At 50.1% G+C, this 27,648-nt stretch overlaps 1 protein-coding gene and 1 long non-coding RNA gene across 2 annotated transcripts; both read right to left on the reverse strand.

The window, feature by feature from the left end:
• Nucleotides 1-3,179: 3,179 nt before the first annotated feature.
• BPIFA2 (BPI fold containing family A member 2) lies at nt 3,180-12,012 on the reverse strand. Its single transcript, XM_032859359.1, has 7 exons — nt 11,856-12,012; nt 10,023-10,167; nt 9,265-9,372; nt 7,789-7,929; nt 5,233-5,314; nt 4,077-4,140; nt 3,180-3,220 (listed from the first exon to the last, which is right to left on the reverse strand). Exons 1-7 carry the CDS (start codon nt 12,010-12,012, stop codon nt 3,180-3,182), a joined length of 738 nt encoding a protein of 245 aa, XP_032715250.1.
• A 13,032-nt stretch (nt 12,013-25,044) lies between these two features.
• On the reverse strand, nt 25,045-27,152 carry LOC116868716. The gene is made up of 3 exons (XR_004382881.1): nt 27,117-27,152; nt 26,921-26,963; nt 25,045-25,106 (listed from the first exon to the last, which is right to left on the reverse strand). It is a non-coding gene; the product is annotated as an uncharacterized LOC116868716 (long non-coding RNA).
• Between the last annotated feature and the right edge of the window lie 496 nt (nt 27,153-27,648).

Below are 27,648 nucleotides of genomic sequence, written 5' to 3' on the forward strand. Positions count from 1 at the left end.
TTTTATTGTGAGAGGCTGTCCTGTGTATTGACTAATGACATCCCTGGCCTCTACCCATGAGATGCCAGTAACATCTCTCGCCCAGTCTGTGACAATTAAAATACCTCCAGACATTGCCAGTGTCCTGTGGGGGCAAAGTCACCTTAGGTTGAGAAGCAGGCGTCTAATACAGGGCCTGCTATGGAGTCAGGGCTCCATAAATGTTTATTTTCTTTCCCCTTCCAGTCTGGAGGGAGCATTAACTCTTGTCCTTTTGGAGCAGAAAGGGCCACTGTGCAAATAGGGAAATAGGCTCAGAGAAGAGAAGTTAGCAGCCTAATGTCACACAGCATGTTACTGGCAGAATGAGGTAGAATAGAAATAAAGTAGCCTTGACAAAGAGACCCCAAAACACAATGGTTTAAATAAGCTAGCTCATTGCTTTACTGCCACAGGGCCCAGAGATGGGGGGTCAGGGGCTGTTGGAGCAGCTCTGCTGTCTTCAAAGCAGGGCTTCCCCCTCTAGATCTCAGGCAGTTGTTCACTTTTTCTCATTTCTAAGAGAAGGTCAGGAGGGGACAGGAGGGAATTCTCCCTGTTTTTAAGGAAGCACAATGCCCAGGGTCGGGCGTGAACTCACAACCCTGACATCATGAGTCACAGGCTCTATGGACTGAGCCAGTGAAGTGCCCCTTTCTTTAATTTGCTGCATCACTTCTGCTGATATGCCATTGGCCAGATCTTAGTCACATGGCTACTGCAAGGGAAGCTGGGACATGTAGTCCCTGGCTGGGGGCCATATGCCCCGCTAAAACCTGGGGAGGGAGAGAAAAATGGTCACTGTTGGGGATGCTGGTAGTCTGGCCATAAAGATGGGTGAAAACCCAAGATCTCCCAGGACCATGGTTCTTTCAACCACATCAGGCTTTCATCAGTCAATCAACAAACACAGGGCGGTTATAACGGCAATTTCAGCATGTAGAGGGGACACTCATCTTGCACTCGCTAGCTGTCAGGCCCCAGTTACACACTTCCCACCCTCACAACAGCTCGGCAAGGGAGGTTTTTTCCTGCTGATTCCGTTTGACAGGTAAGAAAACCGAGATTCCCAGAGGCTAATTAACTTGCCCAAGATTTCAGGGCTAGAAAGTGGCAGGGGCCCTGTGGAGCTCAGATGGGTCTGAACCCCCGGCCCTTGCCCTGTGCCCAGCAGCCCCTCAGCACAACCTGAACTGAGGTCTTCACAGGATTGCTCAGGAGAGCTGGTCTGCGGCCCCTCCAGCCACCCCAAGGGCTCAAGTGTCCTCTGAGGTCACTTGACCCTGTGAGGCAGCCTTCTTCAGAGGGAAGGCCCTTGTGGAAGGGGTGGCAGGCTCCTCCCTGCAGGGCAAAGGGAGACTGGGGCCTGCGTGTAGGCAGAATAGCCTCAGGAGGTTCTCATCTGTCCTGGGCAGAAGACCGCAGTGCCTGTTGGGGGCTGGGGAGGCAGCCAAAGTGCCTGGGCAGCGGCATGTAAGCTCTCTGAGCAATGGCTCTCATAGTCATGTGTTCAAATCCTGACTCTGCCACTTGCTCACTGTGTGACCTTGATGAGTCACTTTACCTTTGTGAGCCTTAGTTTCCTCATCTGTTAAATGGGGACAAGAATAGTGTCTCCTGGCATTCTTAGGAATTGGTGAGGTCGCATGTGCCAGCAAAGGCAGCTGTCCATGATGGTGGTGGTATTAGCATCCCAGAGTGATGCTGTCTTGACCACAGCCAGGCACAGCCTGGGGTGAGCTGAGTTCTAGGGTGTGGGTGGAGGGGTCTTGGCCAGAGAGAGGAGCTGGTCTCCATGGGATGGCTGAGCACCCTCTAGGTGCTTGGCTTTGCCAAGCAAGCAGGGACCTGTGCAGCCTGGCTGGTAGGTGCACAGGCTCTCAGGGCTGGTGGTAGGAGGCAGGTGAGAGCCACGGCGTTGAGAGACCATGGGTGTTCTCAGGTGCTGCTTGAATTGATCTCCCTTGCAGGGGAAATCTAGCCCTTCGGAGGGCATGGAGGGGCAGGCTGAGATATGGCTCAGGGCCCTGATTCTGTGTCACTCTGCCCTGCACTCCTGAGCCCCCAGACCCAGTGTGCCCCATCCTCCATAAGGCCTCTTAGAAGTCTCTGGAGGGGAAGGGAGAAAGGCCCTGGGTGGGCTTACCCCAAATGTGACTGTCCCATTCTCACTGCCTGCCTGGCCCAGGGTAGGCTCTCACTAAATGCTTGCTGAGCTTGTGAATGGATGAAACAAGTCCCACTGCCACCAACTGGCTATGTGACCCTGGGTCAGTCTCACCCTCCCCTCTCTGTGCATCAGTGTCCCCATTTATAAAACAAGCTGAATAGTCCCAGAGGTTCCTTCCAGCTCCCACCCAGGTCTCTACCACCCTAGTTTCCCTCTCCCCCTTAATCCCAAAGGAGGGATAAAATGGGCCACACAGGAGGGTGCAGAAATGGTCTTTTATTACAGGGGGTGGAGGGTGGTGAGCACAGAGGCTGCTGTCCCGACTGCAAGGAATCGTCTCTGGGAGGGTCCCTTCTGGCTGTGCTCAGGCTAGGGGTGGCAGCACCTTCCCAGATGGAGATGCTACAAGGGACACCATCTAGCCACTGGGCACCGATCTGGAACAAGACCACAGCGATCAGACACTGCCACCCAAACTCCTTCCTACAATCCCCTGCAGAGTCTAAGGCCTTGAAGAGGGGGCTGGCATCTGTGGTTGGGGTTTGTCTCTGGCACCTAGCCCTACCTCTCCTCCCCTTATTGTCCTCTCCTCTCACCTTAGGAATAATGCAGATGTGAAAAGACTGATCATAGGCCAAGACTGGAGCTAGGGTTCAAGGCTTAGTGTAGGATTAGGATCATGGATCAGTCTGAGATCAAGGTCAGGGCTCAGTCTATGACTTGAGGTCATTGCTCAGTAAATCACTGAGGTCAAATCTCAGTCTGTGAGCAGGATCTAGGCTCAGTCTGGATATGTGAATAAGGCTCAGGATGCAGGGTATGACCAGGATCAGGGCTCAGGCTGGGGCCAGGGTCACAGCTCAGTCTATAACTAAGATTAGGGTTCAGCCTACTGTTAAAAAAAGAAGAGGAGCCTCATCCTCTGTATGAGGCACAGAGCCACCCCTTACCTTCAGGTGGGCATCACCAGCAGTCCTCCCCATCTCCCTCTTCAGACATCGTTTTGCAGGTGGTTTTCCTTTTGAAATTTATCTGAAGGAATAAAATAAATAGCAGACCTCAGTCTCCAATAGAAACCAGACTCCGATGGCTGCTGCTCTCCAGTGGGTCAGTCTGACAGCCATGGGACCTCAGGCACGTCAGTCCACCACTCTGATCCTCAGTTTGTTCACCTGTAAAATGGGTATAATGACAGTAACCACCCCACAGGTTTGCTGGATCCAGTGGGATGGGGTATGCAAAGCACAGAGTGATTGCCCAAGGAACTGATTTGTGGCTGTTTCCGTAGAAGGGCCACCTCCGGGACCCTGACACCTTCACTTACCTCATTTCTATTGCTTCAGCGTTCCCAGCAACCCCAGCCTTGTCTAGAAACTCAAAGGCCAAAGAAAGCTCCCGCATGGCTGGAGGAGAACCCACAGCTTTTCATAAAGAACGAAAGGGAAGGGCAGGTGTTTACTAGTATTGCCTACTGGATATTAGACTCTATGCTTTTTCTTTTCACCCACTCATCACCCTCCAGTGTTTATAATCTTGGGTTCACCCAGGAGGAAACTGAGGCTCAGAGAGGCAGAGCCACTTGAATAAGTCCCCACAGTTGCTAAATAGCAGAGTCAGGATTTGAACCCAGATCTGGCCCATCTTTCTTTCTCACATCATTCTGCCAGGAAGGTTCTGTGGATTTAAAGAGGGGATGATGGTAGAGAGTTCACAGAGGCCTACAGAACCCCCTCAATCCTGCCACACTCTCCCAACTCTCTCAGACTCTGGGTCCTCCTGCTTCTCCAGGAGCCCCTGACCACACCTGCTCTGGGGTGGGCCCAGGTACACACCTGCCCTTGGAAGGCTGCAGAGAGAAAGCACCCCCGGTCCCCAGGCTGTAACTTACCAATGGGGTCCTGAACAAGAGGCGCATCCAGGGTGGAAAGTAAGGCATGGATCAGTGGGCACACCTGAGGGGGAGGGAGGGGGGGAGAGAGAGAGAAAGAGAAAGAGGGAGGGATGGGTAGGAGCAGGAGAACAGATCATTATCAGCTGGGGCCAAACTGTCAGCCACCCACCAAGATCTCAGAAACTTTGACCCTTAGGATTCTAGAACAATAGAAACCTAAAAGTCCCAAACGGGAGAACCATAGGATGCTAGAATTCTAAATCCTTAGAACATTGGAATCCTAGAACCCTGAGAATCTAGAGTGTTAACATCCCAGAACCCTATACTCTTAGAAACCTTGAACTTAGGAACCCTGGAATTTTAAGAAATCAGATTGGGTCCTGGGAACCATAGAGCAGAGAGTTTTTCACTCTGTGTCTGTACAATTCCCTGAAGATGTCATTAAGTGCCCATTCTGATTTGAGCAGGGCTGGGGGGCTGCGGGGTCAGTGGGGGGGGGTTGCTGAGAGCCTGCGTTTCTAACCAGCTTCCACATGAGGCCCCCCCGGCTGCTGGGCAGAGGACCGTATTTTGAGTCCTGAGGTTCCAGTCCAATGAGTGATGGAGCCACCTGGAGGGTTTTTCTTTCCTAAACCCAGAATCCCAGCCTCCTTCCAGAAGGACTGATTCAGACTCTCTGGAACTTTGGGCACGCAGTAAAAATGGTTTTGTTTGATGCATAGATGAAAATACCAGTTTTATAGGTCTGTTATGTTTTAAATTAATTATCTGAATGATATGCATTTCTAATTATGGTAGAGATAGTTTTCTTTTTAAAATACATATTTAAATAAGCTTGAGTAAAATTGTGTTGTCTAAAGGAGGACCACACTAGCTAAAAAGGCATATTAGGAGTAGCCTAATGGCTACTTGGCCAATGGCCGAAACTTGGGATCCAGTGATTTCAGCTAATGTCGGACCTCGGCTCGTTGTCTTTCCCTCTCCCCAGGCTGAGTAGAGGGGCACAGGTTCCAACTGACAGCCCAATGAGGAGTTTGTCCCCAGAAGAAAAGGCAACCAGAGAGTACAGTAGCTCCTGTGAATGGCACACCTGCCACCGCCCCCCCCCCGGCCCCCAGGCATGGCTCTGGGCCCCAGGGAGTGGAGGACTCACATCCTTCTCTACCAGCAGGGACATGGTCTTTGTCAAGTAGCTGTTCACGGTGTTCATGGTCTTCCCAATCATAGCATTTTGGCTGGAAAAGAGTAGCGACTGATAAAACCGTGGGCAGAGTGGCCACACAGTGGGGGTGGGTGTGGGGGAGGGGGAGATGGCTGAGCGCCTGGAAACCAGGTAAACCCAGGAATGCTGCAATGCCTTTCTAACCACAGCCTGAGCCTCTATTCAGGGGCTCCCCACTTCTGACCAGAGGCTCACCTCAACCTGTGAGAGTCTCATCACAGCCTTAAGATCCCACTCTTTGATTTCAACACATGTACAGATCACCACCTGCATGCCAGACGTTGACTACGCTGAGGACGTGGGGATGAGCAAAGCACAAATAACTCCTCAGCTTGTACCTAGATACCAAACAGGTCTTGCTAAGGCTGGTTCCTGCCCACCTTCAGCATTCAGCTTGACTGACACCTCCTTAGGGCAGCCCTCCCTGACTGCTTGCCTAAGGGAGGGCTTTGTGTCAGACAGTCCCGTTACATGTACTGCTCTGCTTAGAGCTCATCGTGATCTGACATTTTCCTTGAGGGCTCTTTACTGATGGACTGGACACTCGTCTGTCTGCTTTTCCCTCAGGACAATAAACTCCGGGAAAACTGGGTCCTTGTCTGTTGTCACCAATAAATTCTCCAGAGCTCAGAGCCTATCTGGAACATAGCAAATGCTCAAACATTTTTGGCTGAAAGAAGGACTAAAGTAAACATAGAAGTAAATATAAAATGATGGGAGGTCTGGGTGGCTCCGTTGGGTAAGTGTCTGCCTTTGACTCGAGTCATTATCCTGGGGTCCTGGGATGGAGTCCCACACTGGGCTCCCGGCTCAGTGGGGAGTCTGCTTCTCCCTCTCCCTCTGCTTCTTCCACCCCCACTCATTCTCTCTCTCTCTCTCTCTCTCAAATAAATAAATAAAATCTTTGGAAAAGTAGAATGACAGCTTGTGACAATTACTGTGGAGGCCAAGAGTAGATGATTTTGAGGGAGAAGAGGAAGAACCCTTTTTAGAACCTGAAGTTTGAGAAGTACGTGGAAGTGAGGGGAAAGGTGTTCTAGGAGGCCAGAAGAGCATGTGTACAGGTCTGGAGGTGGGGAGAACTTGTCTGAGGTGAGCAAAGGCCAGTGTGTCTACAGCAGAGTGAGCAAGGATGAGAGGGCAGTGGTAGGAGAGTTGAGCCTGGATGGCTGTGGGAGTGCTTGGGCTGAGCGATCTTGGGCCACAGAGTGGAAGACCATTTCACAGATGCGGACACTGAGACCCAGAGCGGCATGATGAAGTCCCTGGGGCTGCAGACAAGGCAGTATCCAGCAGGGCTCAGAGCTTCTATTTACATCCCAGCCTTCCCCAATAACATCAGACAGGAGAGCCTTTCTTTGGTACAGGGGGTTGAGATCCCTTGATCAGATTCCTTGAGCCGGTAGGGTGGAGTGATCTCTGCTCATGGCCCTCAGGGCTGAGAGCCGAAAACCCAGCCTTGTTTCTCCCAAAACCAACCTGCCCCTGGTTTTGAATTCTAGACCATTCTCCAACAGCTGCCTCCGGAGTCACCCTGCCTCCCCACCACCCTCTTCCTCCACCAAACCTGCCCTTGCAAGCACACAGTTTAATAAGTAGATATGGAGGGGTGCCTGGGTGGCTCAGTGGGTTAAGCCTCTGCCTTCGGCTCAGGTCATGATCTCAGGGTCCCCATCGAGCCGCACTGGGCTTTCTGCTCAGCGGGGAGCCTGCTTCCCTGCCCTCTCCACCCCGCGGCCGCCGCCTGTTGCTCTACCTACTTGTGATCTCTCTCTCTGTCAAATAAATAAAGAAAATCTTAAAAAAAAAAAAAGAAGTAAATATGGGTTAACAGGGATCCATGATTTCAATGGAGAGGATTCGGTTTGTAAGATCTCTGATTTCGGGAATTTTCCAAATGAATGGAGGACTCTGGGGAAAATCTGAAATTAGAGCCCCTGGTAAGCATTTACTTCTCCTTCCCCTCCCACATGGAGGCAGGAAGGAAAATACAATTTACTATTATTGTTATGGTTGTTGAGGGATATAACATAATGATAAAGGGGTCAAGTTTTTAAGAAGCAGTAACAACCCGCCATGTGCTCTGGGGAACAACAGAGCCTCCGAAAGCAGGAAATGGGTTTGACAGAGCTGCCAACGGAATGGTGAGAACAAGAAGACACGGTCAGCATGGATGTCACTATCCCCGAGGGCTGGGCGTGCACCAGGCTCTGGGCTCAACACTCTAGTTTCCCAGGTGGTCCGGTCAGCAGCCGGGGAGGAGACATTATTGTCACCTTCAGGTTACAGGTGGAGAAACTGAGGCTCAGAGGGGCTAAGCTGTTCACAAAGTTGTAAGTCTGTAGCTGATACCTGAACCAAGATCTGACTCCAGAGCCTATGTTCTTTTGCCACCTTGTGCCACCTTATGGGTACAGGGATAGGGTGGAAGCTAGGGGTCCTCAACAACTCCAAGTGCCCCGCTCCGCTGAGATGGACGGGCCTCACCTGTCCAGCACGATGCGGTTGGGGTCACTGCTGCATTTCCCTATGATCACTCGGGGGGTGCCGGTCTGGGGATCGATTGCAACTCTGACAGGTGTCAGGAAGTCCAGTGAGGCCTTCGGGTTGACCTTGCCAATGACAGGCCTGCAGGAGATAAGATTCCCAGTGAACAGAGGTCTCCAAGACCCCCTAGTGTTCCTCCACCAGTGTGGATATTTAACCCTCCAGCTTGTCTGTGGGTAATGTCAGCATCGTCTGGATTCTTAATGGACATTGACATTAAGGGCTTCTTTGCCCTTCCACATGGATTTGGTCCGTACAACAGTTTTATTTAACACCGCCCTAATAATGAAAATAATAACAGTTAACATTTACTAAGGGCAAATGATATGGTAGGCATTTCTTTCTTTTTTAAAGATTTTATTTATTTATTTGAAAGAGAGGCAGTGAGAGAGAGCATGAGCAAGGAGAAGGTCAGAGGGAGAAGTAGACTCCCTGTGGAGCTGGGAGCCCGATGCGGGACTCGATCCCGGGACTCCGAGATCATGACCTGAGCTGAAAGCAGTCGTCCAACCAACTGAGCCACCCAGGCGTCCCTATGGTAGGCATTTCTAAAAAGCATTTTTTCAGGACACCTGGGTGCCTCAGTGGGCTAAGTGTCTGACTCTCGATTTCAGCTCAGGTCATGATCTCAGGGTTGTGAGATCGAGCCCCATGTGGGGTTCCCCCCTCAGCGGGGAGTCTGCTTGAATTTCTCTCTCCCTCTCCTTCTGATCCTCCCATCCCCTCTCTCTGTCTCTCTAAAATAAATAAATCTGTAAAAGAAAAAAATATTTTTCTGGATTAATCCATGTCATCATTACAGCAATACCATGAGGTAAAAGTACTATTATTATCTTTATTTTCCAAATGGGGAAACATTGGTATAGAGAGGTTAAGTAACCATCCTGAGATCTCATAACTAATGAAGGATGGAATCCCTGGGTCCTCAATTTCTCTCCTTCCACTAGTGCTCATTTTCCTATCTCTCTCTTTTAAAGTAATCAAAATGCTTTAAGATTATCTTCTTCACCCATGCTCTTCATTATATACTGTACACTACTATAGATGCTGAGCTGCAATGGTCACTGTTACTTAAAGAGAATCTCAAGAGACGAAATACTGCTGGCAGAAATTTTGCCAAAGAGTTATAAGTGCTCATGTCTTCTCAGTTTTTCAGATTTTACCATTAGAGAAATGCGATGATTTCAGAAATATTTAATGGAGGATTCTTTTCAAAGAGACTTGGTTATGGCCAAAGTTCATTAGAACATTTCAAAGCTTCAGATTTTAGAGCAGGGAAAGGCCCCTTCATGTACAGTTCAGGAGACTGAGACCCAAGGTCACACGGTAGCATGGGAAAGAGCCCCATTCCAGTGTGGAGATCATTGGCCTTGCTGCACAGCCTCTCCCAAATTCCAGATTCTAATGCATACTCACAGGGCCAGGGTGACATTAGCGACGATGGGGACCGTTATGTTAATGCCTTCGCCATCAGGAGTCAGTTCCACTTTGATTTTCAGGTTGCGGGAGTTAATGAAGTTCAACCTGTGTGAAAGCCACAATTTCTCTTTGGCATTCCTCAGGCCAGCCATGGTCTGAACACTTCTCTACACCAGCATCAGGCTGAGCATTTGGGCCTCACCACTTTGGCCTTCGCAATAGCCCTAATCAGAGGTTTGGCCCTCTCCACGTTATGGCATGGCTTACGGATGCTCAGATGGATGTAATTGCCCACAGAGATTCAGGGAGGAATAAGTGCCAGAATCAGAATTCAAACCCAGAACTGTTTGACTCCCAAACTCCACGCATGAAGCCAGCAATGTGGTATGACCTTGTCTTCTCTCTCCTGAAGGGGATTGGTACTTTCATCCTCAGCTATATTTGAAGAACATCTTACTCCTTGGAAAGGGGACCTCAGGCACCACCAAAGAGTGGAGGTAAGGATTGAGAGGATCTTCACCCTGATCCTGAAATTACATAACACGGAAGCCCGAACCCATGAGATGCCCAGACTGGCCCTGCAGCCCTGCCTCTAATTTGCTCAAGCTCTGATGAACGTGGCCTCAGACCACCTTGACTCTGGGGGGACAACAAGGTTTATCAACCTTTCTGTCTTTGACCTTAAACTCACCTCCCCAAAGATGTGTGTTCCTTTTTCTTGGGGCAAAGATATCCACCTTGAAGCATCAACTCACCCCACAGTCTCATCCTTAGCTGGTGTGATCTTAGAAAAAGCATCTTTCACCAAGTTCTTCACTTCCTGCACCTTCTCCTGAGTCAGGTGCCAAGCCTTGGATTCCTGAAACTTCTTGAAGTCAGCGGTCAGTTTCTGAAGGACAGCTAAAAAAACAATTGCCATTTAGTGTCGTGCATCACTTATGGAGCAGTGACTATGTACCAGACACTAAGTAAGACTATTTGCCTATGTTATTTCATTTACTCTTCATAATAACACAGGTGAGGCAGATATGGTTATTATCTGCATTTTCAGATGAGAAAATAAAGGATCAAAAGTTTAAGAAATGTGCCTAAATTCATGCAGCTCTGGAGCCTTTGTTCCTTCCATACTGCCTTCATACTATTGTATACTCGTCACTAATAAACAAAGTAATCAATTAACCAAGCGATTCATATTGTTTGTACACCAGCTTCTATTTGTGACTTGAGACAAGGGAGAATGTCTGTTGCTCTGAGATGTTCATGCAAGTTTGAAAAACTAGGTCAAACAAAAAGAGAATAAGAAATAGAGAATCTAGAATCCAGGAAAAAGTATGGTCCACCTCATAAAAAGTGGCAAATGGGAGTCCCAGAATGACAGCTTTGCAGCAAGCCCGGAGAGCAATAATTCATACAGGAGTACGAAAACAAAATGTCTTAATGGAAGGGCTCCAGAGAAAAGAGGGATTAGATAGACATGGCAGATATAGAATAGTGCATATGCAAAGAATTAAGGATATGTGTGTAGCAAATAATTCAAGTGAAAAACAAGGCAAATATTAACTCAAGGAAAAACAAAGGCTGTATAAGAGAAGAAATGTTAACTATGGTTCTCCAACTTGGCTCTGCAATGGATGGTATCTACTTAGTTATAATGGTATAACAAATGGAGTTCATTTCAATAAAACTCTTTTTGGTCCTGTAACTCATTAGGTGACCTTGATCCAGACACTTCTGTTTCTGAACTCAGTTTTCCCAACAGTGAAATTGGAGAATGGTCCCTTCTATATCTTTGAAGCTCTAAGCCCTAACAAGACCTAAGCCCTGACAACGTTTGAAAGGTAGACATTTATAGCATTTACTTCCTCCTATAATGTTTATCAGTGTGCTAATGTTGAAAATAAAAAGAAAGCCAAATTCTTTTAAGAAATAAGAATAAAAAAGAGACATGATTAAATGTAAAGCTAGGTGGTTTAAAGCTACCTAGGCTGAGTTATGGCTAATTTCCTTAATTTCCAATGAATTAATACATGTCAGTAAGAAAACTGAACAGCCTAGCAGAAGAATATGCTGTAAATATGAACAAAATATTTATGCTAAAATATGTAAATAGCTAATAAAATATTAAAAATGAGTGAATTCTTTCATAATTGGAGAAATGCAAAGTGAAATGAGCTATAATCTTTTATCTATGATATTAGCAAAACTGTTAAGTTGTCCATACTGGTACTGTCAAGGGAGTAGAGAAAAAGGCACTCTCCCAAAACTTTTGGAGAGAATATTAATGTAGAGGATTATTTGTCAACACCTCCTACAATTTAAATTGTGCATACCTTCAGAACTTTTGAAACTCCACTTTAGGAATTTATCCTACGGATGTATTAGGAAAAACTTGCCATGATATAATATATAAGAGGATATTCATTTGAGATTTGCCTGTTCCCAGAAAAATAAGGGAATGGACCAAGAACTGGTTCTCGGTAAACCACCTGTAAATAGCATCCCCTGGTGGCAGCCTCTGGTAATGCAGGGATAGCATTTAGGAGGCCCGCTCCTAAGTGCCACTGATCATCACTTGTGTCATGACTCACAGTCAAGTGTATTGTCAAAGGTCTCGAGTCCTTTCTCAACAGCAGGTTTCAGCTTGTTCACGGTATTACTCAGATCGTCGCCAAGATTTCCAAGAAGGGATGCTGAGGTCCCAGTGAGCAGGCCGCATACGAGAACAAGTTTCCAAAGCTGAAGCATCTTGTCTTGACACCTGAACAGTCATAGGAGGGACAGGAGTGAGAATTATGCAGATAAGCACCCTTGATAAGCACCTATTACTTTTAACTTCACATTCCTATAAGATAGATGTGGTTCGCTTCTGTTTTACAGATGGGCAGTCAGTTCAGAAACCTAGAGCAACTTGTCCAGTTATGCACAGCCAGTGAGTAGAGGAGCTGATATTTGAAAAGTCGCACTTAGCTCCAAGTCTGTGCTCTTTACACAAAAGTCCTTTGTACATGCTGGCTCCTCTGCCTGGAACATCTTTCCTCATCTTTGCAATTTTACCTAAGTTATTTCCTACTGACTCTCCAGCTTCAGTAAGACACCATGCCCTCTGCGAAGCCCACTCTAGGCCCCTTCCCTTCCCAGAGTCGAGATTAGGGGTCCCACCACATCATCTTGCTGTTTTTGTTCTCTGATCAGAGTTCTGGTGCCATTTAGTGATGACTTGTTTGCCTTTCCCACAAGGCTGTGACCTCCTGAGGGGAGAGATCACAACCCACTTTACTATTCACTCTCCAGCCCCCAGCAAAAAACCTGGACTTAGTTTGGAATGAGAAATATATATTTGCTGAATAAAAGTATGAACAAATAAAGGGACACCATGTCATGACCCTGCATTGCTCATTGGTTTGATTCTTCTAATAAAATTATCTCTTAATATGCTATATTCAAAATATTAGCTAATCCAAGTGGCCCCATACTTCTGCCTCTTGCCCCCAAAACATTCTGAAGATCACCATGTGGGGTGCCATCGGGGGAAAGCCCACCACTCACAGGTTTGGAGGAGGATGGTCGTAAATCCTTGCTCCTCTGTATGGTCCCCCTGGGATTCTGCTGCTGAGTGTTGGTGGCCTTTATATGGTGGTGACAGGATGGGAGGCTGCCCACAGAAGCTAGCGCCGGTTCCAGGGCCATCCAGAGAGATTCCAAGGTAAATAAACCCAGTCCAGAATGAGCAGAGAGATTTCCAACCGAAAGGTCACCCAGGATGCTTGAACTGAAGTGGATGGACATGTAGAGACCCTTTCGCCAAGGCTAAGACAAAATTCATGGAGCCTCCAGTGGCCAGCCAAGACAGCGGCCATCGTGAATGGGGGTTGAGGTAAAGACTGAGAGTGGATGAACAGGAGAACATTCTGGTGAGAGGACCCATAGCATTTATGTGGCTAATTCTGTCCTCACTTGGGAACTGAGGTATAGAGAGGGGAAGCAACCAGTCCGAGGTCACCCAGTAGGACAGGTTCAGAGGTGGGGCTGTGACTGTGACGGAGAGTCAGGGTCAGTGACGAGGGAGGTCATTCTGCCTAACCCTCCTCCGGTGTCTGAGTGACCTCACAGCAACATGCTCACTGGAGCCAGCCTCGGTGTGAATGTTTTTGATGACGGAGGGCTTCCTAGCCCCTGAAGCCTGCCTGTGGTTCCATCTAGTTGGTCGAGAGTTCTTCCTGAGAGTAAACAAAATTTGCCCCCTCCCCCATTACCGCCACATATGTGGGCAAGAGTGAGGCCCAGAAAAGTTAAGAGCCTTGCCTGAGGCTGCACAGCCAGTGTCAGAAGACACATCCCAACAGCCTTATCTCCGGTCTCCCTCTGCCCACTTGCTCCCATTTGCTCCTCTGTCAACACAGCAGCCAGAGAGGCATCGCTCAGCCCACCCCCAGGGTCCCCACCGTGGCCCACGGAGCCTGTGTCATCTGCTCTCTGCTTTTCAAAACTCACCTTCTGCCTCTCCCAGCCCCTACTGGCCTTCCTTCTGTTCCAGAAAGATGCCCCCACTCTTTCCTGCCTTGGACCCTTGCATAGGCTGTGCTCTTGACCCAGAGCTCTCCTCCCCAGCTGTCCCCAGCCCTAGACTCTGCCTCCTCAGAACCTCCCCGAGGGTCTAGCTGACACAGTGGATGCTTCCTCCCCTCAGCAACTTGCTGCTTTTTTTCACAACAAATCACCACAATTGGATTTTTTGTGTTAACTGGTTCCCTGTCCCCGGCAAGTAGTTACCGCCCTGTGCTCTGGGCCCTTCCTGTTGCATGGGTCCCTGGGATCCTGACAGGTCCTTGGAAAGCTCTAAGCCTCTCCCTGGAGGACCCTGTAGAGCAGCCACCACCTGAGCAGGTGGTGAGGTCCCCATCACCAGAGGTGCTAAGAAATTGGACTACGTGACTGCGCTGGGGTCCTGTGTGGCTTCACATGGCTGGAGCCATGAGTCTAGATCTCCTTGGCCTAGTGCTTAAATGGTGATCTACATGTTTATGATTCCCCGCCTCAGGTTTCCTTTCTGTCTGCTCCTGGCCACCTTGCAGGGATGTGGTTCGCTCAGGGCTCAGGCTTCTCGCCTCTTTCCTTTTCACCCCCCCACCCCCCCCAACCCCCAGCCTTGCCCCGCTGTAGCCTCCAGAAGCCACCATGGCTACTGCCCCTCCCGCTGGCACTCACAGCTGAGCTCTAAGGTGATGCTGACAAGAAGCTTCTGTCCCCTGGGGTGGGCCTGGGGTGGCACAGAGGCAGGTCAGTGAGTAGTGGGCCCTGTCCTCACCTGAGCAGCTCAAGGGTCCTGCTGCCTAAGGAGCCATATTCTCCCGGTCATTAACTCCTTCGCTGCTTCCCTGGACCACTTCACATGACGACAGGACTTCGCCCCTCCAGGGCCCCCTTCTGCCTAAGCATCTAGGGACCCCCCAAGTCTGGTGTAACTCTACCAAAGTGGGGAGAAACCAGGCCTCCTTCTTCCTGAGGCTCTCCAGATCCTACTCCTGACAGTGGTGTGGGATTCCTGAACAAGCACATATACACACGTGTTCACACATATACACGTGTATGTATGTGCCTGTGCAACAACAAGACGGCACAAGCTAGACTTCTATGAAGAACACGGATATGTTTCCCTGCCTGCAAAGAGAACTTCTTACAGAAGCCCAGAGATCATGTTACTGCTGCTTCCGATGCAAAAGCTCACACCCTACAAAGGGGGATTTGGGTTTCCATAGATCACTTGGGTCTGTTTTGCTCTTTCACGATTTTAGATACGATGATCTAGCAAAGCCCACTGGAGAGTGAAGCCAATACTAAGGAAATGAGAAAATGTCATTTGAGCACCTAGATCCAACTGTGCCTGAAGTCATTTATATCCCAGGACTTTTCAGTTCAAATAAATTTCTTCTTCCCTCTTTCTTTGCTTAGGCCCGTGTGAGTGGGTCTCCTGCCACTCATTCCCACAGCAGTTCCGACTCAGGCATTCATAGTGTCATGTTGGCCTCCTCCCTTCTGATGGCTGCTCGAGGGTCACACACTACACTGGAACCATTGCAGGGCCCGAAGCCAGAGCAAGATTAGAGCTATCAGTTTATTTAACCCCCTTGGTGGGAAGTCTGGAGAGCCTGTGCCCCAGAAAAGAAGGACTCGTCCAAGGCCACACAGTGACCTTGGACCCTGCTTCTCTTCCTCTTTTATTGTATCTCTTTCAGTTTTGTTGGAATTTTTTACTTTGGGCAAAGCTGTAACAAAAAATATTAAACAAAATGATTTAGGAAGCATATGTACCATAGAGGCACTGGAGTTCCTGTCCTTCCCCGGCTAGTTTGGACAAGGGGCTCTGGGAGCCCCAGGGGCAGTCTGTGTCCCAGCTACCCTGGGTGGGGCGCGGTTGACTAGAAATGGAAACCATCACACTGGATGACCCAGAGGTGCGCTGTGCCTTGAGTCCTATGAGCAGTGACCCCAGCCCAAGCTCCGGAGCCCCAGCTCAGCCTAGACATGACCCTTGCAATGCTACAGCTCAGGTGCATAGCACTCTACAGTGTGGCCTGACTGTCCTGCGGAAGCCGAGACCCATAAGAGCGGACCATTGAGAAGAACAACTGCCGTTTACTCGGCCCTGCTCTGTCCCGGGCGCTTCTGCTTCATCTGGGTTCAGGCCCTCGGCAACCCCGTGGAGCACGTTACTGCCCTGTTTTTCATGTGAGGAACGTGGGGCTTGAAAAGGAAGGACCATGCTGCGGACTGGACGGGGCAGGGCTAGGAGACAGTAACCCCAAGCCCCAAGGAGGCCCTGAGAGCCCCCTTACCCGTGGAGGAGACCGAGGCCCAGGGAAAGGGGGATGGCTCGGCCAGGCCTTTCGCCAACAGGAACTGGGTGTTTGGGTCCCCGGGGAAGGTCCTTTCACCCCTGTCGCACTGAGGCCAGCTGGCGGGTCAGGAGCGTGTTTGAGCTCGAATATCCTGTTTATCCCTTGGCCTCTTCTGTTTGAGTTGGTTGTAATGCCTGCCGCATTGGGTCCATGTCAACCCGGAACAGACCACAGGCAATCCCAGTGTGCCACATGGCGTGAGGCTGGGGGGCCCTGGCAGAGGGCTCCTCTGTTCCCGGCGGGCCTGTCCTTCACATGATCTTGGCCCCGGTAAGGGTGGGAGAGGACTGGTGGCTGGGGAGCTAGCTCTGCTCACACAGTCCCAGCCTCCGCCATGAGAGCACAGAGCAGGGAGAAGGTGGCAGTCCGGGTCCGGGAGAACCCTCCAGTAGGGCCTTGCTGGGTGGCCTTGGACCAGTCATTGCACCCCCCTCCCCCTGGCCCTGCTGTCCAGCACCGAGTTCTGCAAAGCTCTATCTTCTCTTCCTCCAGCCATGGGGCATGGAGCTGAGGGCAGTGCCGAAATCTCTGAGGAGAGTTTTTCCCGCCCTGGGGGAACATGGCTCAGGCCTCAGGCCTAGCATTGGCCCATGGAAATCAAAACGGTACGGAGGGGGCCCTGAGGGTGATGCTCAGAGCCTGGCTCCGGGCTTGGGTAGGCCTGGGTTCGAATCCTCTCCCTCACCTGAACAGCCTGGATAAAGGGCGTCATCTCCCTGAGCCCCAGGTTCCCGAGGACAACCCGCGTGGAAGGGTTAGCATGCCGCAGGCCCTTGACACATGACGATTATAGGTACTGCTGGATTCTGGTCACTCTGCTGCTTCTAACCTCAGTTTCCCCACCTGCACGGAGCCGTACCACCCTGGCATCACGGAGAAGATGAACCGAGACGGCGCACCCAGGATGCTCACTGCTCACTGAATGTGTTTCTGACCCTCATGCGCAGGGAAGTCCTGATGAGCCGAAGTGCGTGTGTGTCTCCGTCCTTCCCCTGGGTGACTGTGTGACAGCAGACAGGTGCCTTCCCCTCTCTGAGGCTCTGTATTTTTTTTTTTTCTAAAGATTTTATTTACTTATTTGACAGAGAAACAGAGAGAAAGGGAACATAAGGAGAAGGAGTTGGAGAAGGAGAAACAGGCTTTTGGCCGAGCAGGGAGCCCAATGCAGGGCTCGATCCTAGGACCCTGGGATCATGACCTGAGCCAAAGGCAGACGCTTAACGACTGAGCCACCCAGGCACACCTGAGCCTCTTTTTTTTTTTTTTAACCACAGAATGAGAATTAGAATGGTCTCTACTTCAGAAGAGCCGCTGGTGGGGACTAAATGAGGAGATGGGGGTGGAGAGCCCAGCTGGGCTCCTGCTGCAGAAGGTGCCCCATGGATCCCTGTTACCGTTGTCATCATCATTACTGCAATAAACAGGGACATTGGGACACAACAGGCCTGGGTTCAAATCCTTGCTCTGCCGTTCTCTAGTCCTGTGGCCTTACCCTCTCAGAGACTCAGCTTACTCAGCTGTAAAGTGGACACCATGAGTGTCAGCCCGGTTTAAAGAGCAGACAATTATCACGTATACATCCCGTGGGTGCTTTCTAATGGGAGAAGCTTCCGAGGAAGCTCTAGGAAGTGGGGATTCTGTTTTGTTCCCTGCCATGTCCTCAGTGCCATAACGACCCCTTGTTAAAGAAATGTTCGTTGAGTTGCTGTTAGGATTTCTACACACAGGTCAGGGACTTTGTCCCCAGGTGGCTCCCCAAGGAGAAAAACCATGGTGCTCTGTTTCCAGTACTTTCCACACATATCCACCTATCCCCAGATGTTATGGTACAACCCACCTCTCCTTTCTCTTCTCTGGCCCCCACTTGCTCCTGGTGACCCTGGGTCTGGGAGGTTGCCTGGAGCATGGGCTTGGCTGGCCAGGCTGACTTCCCTCAGCTGTAGCCTCGGGCATCCCTGGCCTCTCTGAGCCTGTTTCTCTGCTCTGGGAACAGGTACGGGGCTCAGTGCTGCTCCCATCTGCTGCGACACACCATGACAGGACGTCAGTGTGGGGCTGGCATGATGCTGGGGCACCGTGTCACCGCAGACACCTTCCAAGCCCCCCAGGCTGTGAGTGTGGGGGGCAAGGGAAGGGTCTTTGGTGGTGGTTGGGGGGTCGCTCCTCTCAGAGGTCATCTGAGGTCCAGGCCCAGGCATCCGAGTCATCCCGGAAAGAGAAGAGGTGCCATCCTGTCCCCCTCTCTCCCCTCTCCAGGGTACGGGTTCTCCTTGCATAGCAGGTATTTGCCTCCTGGGGACAAGGGCCCCAGCCTTGAGGGTCGTGGGATGAATTTCTCATTGAGAATCTCCAGTGAGGCATTACGGATTAGCTGTCTCAGTGGGACAAACTAGCTCAGTGTGACTACTAATCCCCACTGTGGCAGCTTCCTGGTCCCACTGACCCAGCCCTTAACCTCTGAGCTGTTATCTTTTTCCAAACATGGCTCAATTTCCTGGCAAGATAGGTCCTAGAAGGTCATCCAGCCCACTGAGACCAAGAGTTGGGGGCGGTGTGGCTGGGCTGAGGCTCTGTATCCCCCCGCCCCACCCCCCTTTCCCCAGGTGACGAGGGATCACTCTCACCCACTGAGTGAAATTCCTTTATTTTACTATAAAAAGGCTAAAAGGATTGTCATTTTTTCCTCTGAAATCAGGTGTAGATAATTCATCCAATTTATAAGAGGCCCCAGTTTTCCACACTTGAACTGCCCACCCAGGAACTCTTGGCAAAGAAGAAAGATCCGAGTAACAAATGTTTTCCAACACACTGTCATTTTCCTGACTGCTACACGTAACAGTGAATCAAGTCACGATGCTGTCTGAAGACCTTTAGTTGTACATGCCGCAGTTTTGACATTGCCATTTTTCTGATTTTAGATACAATGTGTTTTGCTTTTTCACCTCTCATTTTCCTCATTCCTCTTCTTTACCCATTTGTTCAATCATTTAACAAATATAAATTGTTGTGAGCTGGGACCACTATTCCATCTGATCACCATTTATGGGGCACCTGCCAAGTGCCACACCCTATGTTAGATCCTGAGGCGAACTTGTCCCAGCGATGGCCACCCCCCAGGGTGGTGGCTAAGCCACAGCCATCAGCTCAGGAGTGTAGGAGAGCATAGTCTCAGGCTTGCTCACTCTCCCAAACCACCAGAGGCAGGTGCTGCTTCGTTCCCATTTCATAGACAAGGAAACCGAGGCACAGGGAGGCAAAGTGAATTGCTCAGGGTCACAGACATAGCGAGTGCTGGGTATCTGAGCCCGGGTCTCCTGGTCCCAGAGTCTGTGCTCAGAGTCTCTCGCACTACACACTCGTTTATATCCTGATGACCGCCACCCCTTTAACCTGTGAGAGCCCTTTGGGGGTAGGAAGCCCTATGATCCACCTCTGCTTCCCTAGCACCACGCACCCAAGGTCAGTGTCACAGGAAGCTCTCCATAAAAGTGCGTTAGTGGAAGGAATATGTGCTCCCTCTTTCTCCTCTGTTGGATTGGAATTCCTTTGTGTCAGGTCTCACCGCTATGCCATCTTTGTGTCTCACATCCTTGTGCCTAGGTCCTGGCTCGTGGGGGTTCCCTATAAGCACTATATTGAGTTAAAGTGCAAAGACAAGTTAGCTGACAGGCTGACCAACTGGCTGAATAGATAAATGTAGGGGATGAGATCCAGAGTCCGGTGAGAAGATTCTAGAATCCTATCCCTCTCTCCCTTCCTGCCTTTTCCCATCCATCCTCCCATCCCTTCGGCCATCCACCTACCCACCATCCACTCATCGATCACGTATTTATGGAGTTTCCATTCTGGCCCTGCCCCATGCCGTGCTCTGGGCCCCAGAGAGTGCTCATATGTGCATCTAGCCTCAGTACACCAGAGGCACAGGTACGCACTGTGGGGATAATATACTTGAAAATGTTCTGTCCTTTGAAAACCCTACAAATGGTCAGAATTTTCCTCTAGAGGCCTCACTCTGTCTCGGGCACATAGCCCCGTCCTGATGAAGGCCCTTCATAAACACTGAATTGGATTGAACTAAGCACTTTGGGACTTGAAAGAGGAAATAATAAGACATTAGGATATAGGTGGCGATGGATAAGACAGAAGATTAGATGTTGGCATGGTTTCCAAATCTGGGGTCGCTTTGAGTATATTTATCTTGCTGGGACTTTTAGTAATTAACCAGACCTCAGTTCAAATCCTAACCCTCCTACTTTCTACTGTGTGACCTTAAGCAAGTTACATCACTTCTCTGAGTCTCCAATCCTCATTTGCAATATAGAGATCAGGAAGGCCAATTTGCTGAGAGTGGTGTGAGAATTAGGTGAGGTTTAAGCTCCCAGACCTGGCACATAGTAAGCGCTCAGCAAAGATAGCTCCACAGTGCCCTCCCCCACCCCCGCAGGGGGAGGTCGGAGGCTGGGCAAAGGGGCAAGGTCTCTATTCCGACCCTGCTTCTTACCAGCTGTGTGATTTTACACAGGGCAATTCAGTTCTCTGAAGCCCCTCTCTAAAATCAGGTGCTGATCCCAGGGAGGAGGGCCTAGGGGGACATTAAGTGAAAGAAGAAGGCAGAGTTCAGGAGCAATAGGCAGCGGCTGGTCCGGTAAACGGGGAGGATGAAGTCTGGAGAAACCAGAAGAGCTGCCTATCTTTACTCCTGGGACTGTGGTCTCTCGGGATCTCCACGTCCCCCCATTCTCAGGCTGTCTGTTCTGGAGCGCCCCTAGGGCCTCCTCTCTGGCCTCCTGGACCTGTTTGCCTCACCTCCTCCCAATGCCCCAAACCAGGCCTGAGGATGTCACACCCCTACACGTCTCCCCATCCTTCAGGGGGCGTCTTCCATGAAGCCCTCACTGGCTCACTCTGCTGGCCCTGCTCACTTTCTGCCCTTAGGTTTTGAACAGGGCTCTTCCTTGCGCGCACACACACACACACACACACACACACACACGATGGTCAACTCTGGAAGGCCAAAGTCTGTCTGGGATGCGCTTCACTGCCCACTGTGGCTGACACAGAGGGAACTGCCATGTGTTTGTTAATTGCTTCCATCAGAGTTCCTTGGGTTGCTTGTAATGGGAAACACAACTGAAACTGATTTAAGTGTGACAGGTAGTCCTTGCTCCCATTAACTGAAGGTCCGTGGGTTTCAGGCACAGCTGAATCCCAGTGCTCAAAGGAAATCTTCAGGACTGTGCCTCTCTTCATGATGTGGCTCTGCTTTCTTCTTCATTGGCTTCGTTCTCGGACTGACTATACCCAAGAGGTGGCAGAAACAGCCCCTGGCAGCTCTGGGGCCGTACCCTGTCTTAACAACCCTAGCAGAAAGAGGGTATTTCTTCCCTAATATTTCTTCAAAAGTCTAGGCTGACCCCCAGCTGGGGCTGCACGCTGAGCTCTGAAGAGATCACAGTGCCTGGGTTGAAGGAGTAGACAGGCCAGCATGGATATACGTACCCATGAGAGAAGGCGAGGTGCCATGGGCAGAGGGACAGGAGGACAGTCAGGGGAGCAGAGCCAAAAGAAGAGCTGGTTTCAAGGAGGAGGAAGTAAGTGTCGGTACTGGGGCCAAGTAAGATGAGGCCAACAAGGGTCTGAAGGTTTGCTCCACATGGAAATTGTTGAGGACCTGGTGTGGGGGCTGGGTTGTGGGGTGACTGATGGAAAGCAGGTGGTGAAGGCTGGATGTGCCCAAGACAAGCCTCCAGCCCAAAGGGTGGCCCAGGGACCCGTAGCATCGGTCTCTGCAGGGAGCATGTTGTGAAGGCAGAACCTCATGTTTCTGCCCACTCTAACCACACCAGGACCTGCATTTCAACAGAGCCCCAGGTGGTTCTTGTGCGAGTTCAACGTCAAGGGGACGTTGGCTGAGAAGGAGAAGAGAGACAGAGGTAGGGAACTGGAGGGAATGTGGGGCCAAAGGAGAGGACCTTGACTCTTCCTAAGGAGGGAGAGACTAAAGTGTGTTTAGTTGTATGCTCTTAACAATGAAAAAAATTAACTTTCTGGTCACAAAGTGAAACTTCATTAATGTTTCTCAGGACATTGTTCCATATTTGCATAAATCAGATTCACATCAAACGTGACCTGTATTTGTTGTCTGAAAGAACCAACAGCCCTCCCAGTCCAGATTCTTTGGCAACGGGCCGCCTCTCAGGGCTGTTCATTGCTGGACAAGGACAGCGGGTGTGGGTGCACCGCAGAGACTTTGGGGGGAAAACCAAAGGCCACTTCGCTTCCCTCTGTCTTCCTTCTTTTTCTCCCCATCTGGTTCCACGCAGTTCTGCTCCAGGCCCACAGGGCCCCTCGTGTTGTTCACAAAGGCGGTGCTGGAAAAGGAGGTTGGGGGAATGGAGACTGTTATGTGTGTCACTGGGCCAGAATGGCCTTGTGAGCCACCGCTGTGTGTCCTCAGGCCATGGGCTCATGGGACATGAGGATGCCTAGAGAGGCTGGAGCTCAGGGGTGGCTTTGTGCAGGGTGCGGGGAGAGCCCTGGACTTGGGGTCCTCCCTTCACTGTACGTTCCCTCTGCCCCAGCTCTGGCACCTCCAGGATGGGTCTCTTGGCTGCCATACTGTGAGTCATAGAACCAGGGCATTGCAAAAGGGCTTGGCTTCCTACATCCTCCTGTTTCTTGTAGTACCAGTGGGAAAACTGAGGCCAGAACAGTGTGGGGGACTTAATGGACAGTTGTGGGCCAGGACAAGAACCTGGGGTGTCTCTTCCCTGAGCCTTTAGTCACCGGCACCTCCTACAGCTCTCTGCCAGAGACCTGGGTTGGAATTTCACTCCGTCTATGTGAAAATGGGACAGGCAGCTAGCCTCTCCGAGCCTCAGTTTCCTTATCTGCAAACGAGGGATATTAACAGCCACCTCCTAAGGTGGCTGTGAGGACGACATGAGTGATTCACGTGAGGTGCACAGCACAGGGCCAGACACAGAACAAAAACAAGCAGCTCAAGGGGCACCTCAGTGGCTCAGTGGGTTAAGCATCTGACTCTTGATCTCAGCTCAGGTTTTGATCTCAGGGTCATGAGTTCAAGCCCTGCATTGGGCTCCACACTGGGTGTGGAGCCTACCAAACAAACAAACAAATAGTTAAAGTCCATTAACTACCATATTGTTACTGCTAATATTAGCCCCATTTCTCAAATGGGGAGACCGAAGCATGGACAGGTTAACTATTGTAGTAGGCTGAAGAACTGGGATTTGAGCCCATGAATTCTGACTCCTAGCCTCCATATTTAGTCATATCACTTCTCTGAAATGAAGCTGATAATATTGATCTTAAGAGATGGCTTTGAAAATGAAGCAAGAACGGGGCTTCTGGACGCCTTCGGCTCAGGTCATGATCCCAGGGTCCTGGGACTGAGTCCCGTATCCAGCTCACTACTTAGTGGGAAACCTGCTTCTCCCTCTCCCTCTGCCAGCAGCTCCCCTTGCTTGTGCTCTCTTTCTCTCTGTTTCTGACAAACAAGTAAATAAAATCTTAAAAAAAGAAAAGAAAATCAAGCAAGATCATGAAAGCCAAGTGCCCAGCACAGTGCCTGACATTAAAAAGGCGGCTTTACCTAAGCGGCTTCAGTCTGGGTATAGGAAACATGGATTAGCAGGGGCATAGCTCCACCTCGTGGTATAGTCTGGGAACTGCACCCCTTCGCTCAGAGGTCCTGCCAGTCTGCTCTGGTCACTCTTTCTGCAGGGCGCAGGGATGCCCGGAGGGATGAGCGAAGGGGGCTGCTGAAATTCGCGCAGTTTCCACCGCTGTCATTGTAGGGACTCGTCCGTAGGGAGCAGGGATGACGCGGAGGGTCTGACTATGGGTTCTCACACCCTTGAAGTTCCTATCCAGATCTTTGCCCAGTTGCTCCCTCTGCCTCCTCATTTGTACACTGTTCCCGGAGGAGGCAGTTCGCGAAGCAGGCTCTGCACATAAGCTTTCTTCATGCATTTTCTCAGGATTACTCGCTAAGCTAGGGGCTATTCTCACTCCCATTTTGCAGAAGAGGAAGCGGAGGTTCAGAGAGTCAGTGGGCGAGCAGGATTTGAACTCGAGTCTACCTGACTCCAAAGCCTGTGCTCTTCACTGTTGTACTGAAGACGTGTGACAGGGACGACCCCCTCCCTGAAATATGCAACCATGTCCCGAGAGAGGCTCCTGCACGCAAAGGGTTCCCAGCTCATTGCCACCAGCCCATCAGGAAGATCCTGGGGTTTCCATGGCCTCTGCGGGCCGGATTCTGTCCTTCTGGGATTTTAAATGTGTATCTTATTCCTCAGTTGTATTTTTTTTTCCAGGCAGATCCTAAAGTGTATCTTAAACACTGAAAAAGCAGCTTTGGAGCAGATTTCTTCTATGGGAGGGGAAGGCAGAGGACAGGCAATCAGGAGCTGAGGGTGCAGGTCAGAGGGTCCCAGGTAACCTCACTGGGGTAGCGCCATTGCCTCTGAGCCCTTAGTGGCTCACAGCTAGTCAACAGGCTGACTTTTTCACATCTTACTGGAATGCAGAACATGGCCTTAACTCCAGTGGCCAGCGGGAATGCTTGAACCCTCCGCCATGCAGCACACGTACCCCCGGATGGGGGCACGATGCTCACCGCCTGGCCTTCCCCCATTACCACCCCATTCCTTTGGTTCAGGTCTTAGAGGCTCATCTGCCTTAAGCAGCCCCATGCTGAAACACCTTTCTGGAGAGGTATGACATCTTACCAGCCCTGAGCATATCCGAAGCCAAGCTCTAACAAAGGGACTATCTGCAGTGAATGAAGATGACAATCCCTCAAGATGGGGGTCAGAGAGTTCCACAGGGACCCTCAGGGTTTAAACCTCCTTACCATAGTGCTGGCAGGGGTGCCACGCTGATCCTACAGATAGGGTGACCACTGGGTCTCTGCAACTGGCAACAAAGAAAGACCACCGTGAGACAGGCCGATAGTGGCTATGGATTTTCCAGAGACCCCTCTGGCCTCTGGTCTTGTCCTCTCCCGTGTCCCCAACACTCATCGTTGATGGAAAGGCCTTTAGAGATGGTGCATATTTTACAGGTGGGACAGGAGAGGCCCAGAGAGAGGATGCAACTGGTATGAGGTCTACTGGAGAGCTGGGAGTGGCATTGTGCCTCGGACTCCGGGGTCAGAGTGCCCAGGCCACAGCTTTTTCTGGCCATCTTCCCTGGGTTTCACCACATTCATGGAGAACTGCCAGGGAAGCAGCTAGAGGGCTCTCCATCCCTGGCTCCCCTGGGGAGACTCTAGGCTGCTCCTCCTGCTTGAGGTAGGGGTCTCTCATCTCCTCCCCTGAGAGACCTAGAGGGGGCAGAGGTGGCCTGATGATAGTGATGTGATGATAGTTCTGAAGTCTGGCCAGGACAGTTCTCCTTTGTCCAGAGCCCCCTCCCCTACACACATAGAGCATAGGGGATTTGGGAAATAGACTGGGAACATAGTGACATGATTTAAAAAAAAGAAGAAGAATGGGGGTGCCTGGGTGGCTCAGAGGATTAAGCCTCTGCCTTCAGCTCAGGTCATGATCTCAGGGTCCTGGGATCGAGTCCCGAATCAGGCTCTCTGCTCAGCGGGGAGCCTCCTTCCTCCTCTCTCTCTGCCTGACTCTCTGCCTACTTGTGGTCTCTGTCTGTCAAATAAATAAATAAAATATTTTAAAAAATAAAGAAAGAAAGAAGAAGAATTCTGCCAAGACTCAGTCATCAGTTGGCTTTATTAGGAAGCTTCTCACACTAGAGTTGTGGAATGTCCCAGGAATCTCGCCACAATGCTCTTCACCATGACATGGGATGGCCTGGAAGCTTAACCATAATACTAAGAACAGCTTCACTTCAACACCAAGAGAAGGAGCTAGTCCAGAAACCCAATGGTAATACCTTCACTATGGAATGAGATACCCCAGTAACGGACCACAATAGTGAAGTATTTTAGGGACACCATTACAATAGTCTTCGCTTTTGGATAGAATATCCCAGGAATCCCACAAAACTGATCATCAAGAGTAGAAAATTTCAGCAATTTTATTGAATGGTTAATTATTCTAGAGGGAGTGAATCTCTTGCCCAAACTCTTCACCGTGGACTAGGTTAGTGGACTAGGAGCTCCACCTTAATGCTGGTGACGATGGAGTGGGCTATCCCAAGAACTTGGCTCTGACACTGATCACTATGGAATGGGCTACTTCAGAAAAATCTACAACAAGAATCACAATGGTGGGATGCCTGGGTGGCTCAGTTGGTTAAGCAGCTGCCTTCAGCTCATGTCATGATCCCAGTGTCCTGGGATTGAGTCCCACTTCGGGCTCCTTGCTTGGCGGGGAGCCTGCTTCTTCCTCTGCCTCTGCCTGCCATTCTGTCTGCCTGTGCTCGCACTCTCTCTCTTTCTCTGACAAATAAATAAATAAAATCTTTGGAAAAAAAAGAATCACAATGGAATAGGAGACTCTAGAATTCCAGTGTAACACTAATCACTACGGGGAGGGCTAGCTCAGGAGCCCTGTTGTAACACTGGTCACTGTGACGTTGCTACCCAAAAACCCAGCTTCAGTGGTCACTATGGATCAAAATACAGATTGTGTGTCAGGTGGGCTGTCCACAGCTGCAGGACTTTACACCGGTTTTCAAAAACTTGAGAAAGGATTGCTCAACATTGAAGATGGCATTGAGGTTGGGGGACAACGGGGATGGATATAAGAAGAAAAACTTACTTTCAATCAGCCAGTTAATGAAAGAGGCCGGGAAATGTTTGTCCTGGGGAAAATCAGAGAGCCTCCATTAATTGAGCATCATCTGCGTGCCAGGGCCCGAGCCTCTCATTTGATCCTCACAACAAACTTGCAACAAGGGGATTATAGACAGGGAAGAGGAGATTTAGAGATGTGAACAGCTTTGTCCAGGTCTTACAGTGAGCTGGCGGCAGAGCTGTTCCTTAAATCTGGACCCCCATATCTGACTGGACGGCTGAGTGCCAGAAGGCATGCAGGCTGTTGGTTCCAAAATCTCTGAAGGTCCTACTTTGTGGAACAAAACACCCTTTTCATAATCAGAACTTCCCATGAATTGAGGTGCTGGTAGGATGATGTTCATGCTTAGAAGCAGCTCAGACTGGGAGGGATGCAAGAGAGGCCACCATGGACCACTCCTCCAGCATGGACCTCTCCTCCAACATGGTCTAACATGGACCTCTCCTCTAGCATGGACCCCACATATCGTGATGTCAAATAACCAACTTGACTGTTTTGTTTTGTTTTTTAATATTATTTAAGTCAGGGGAAAAGGGGAATAAACCATTAAGTTTTGAGTCCCTACTCTTTGCTGGACAAGTAACCAGACATCTTCTTATCTAATCATTTTACTGTATTTCACGCATGTCAAAATACCATTGACTAAGATACACATTATTTAATGTGCCACTGAGAATTTTTTTTAAATTGCC

Source organism: Lontra canadensis, unplaced genomic scaffold (assembly GCF_010015895.1).
Source record: "Lontra canadensis isolate GAN:19392208 unplaced genomic scaffold, GSC_riverotter_1.0 scaffold16, whole genome shotgun sequence".
NCBI lineage: Eukaryota > Metazoa > Chordata > Mammalia > Carnivora > Mustelidae > Lontra > Lontra canadensis.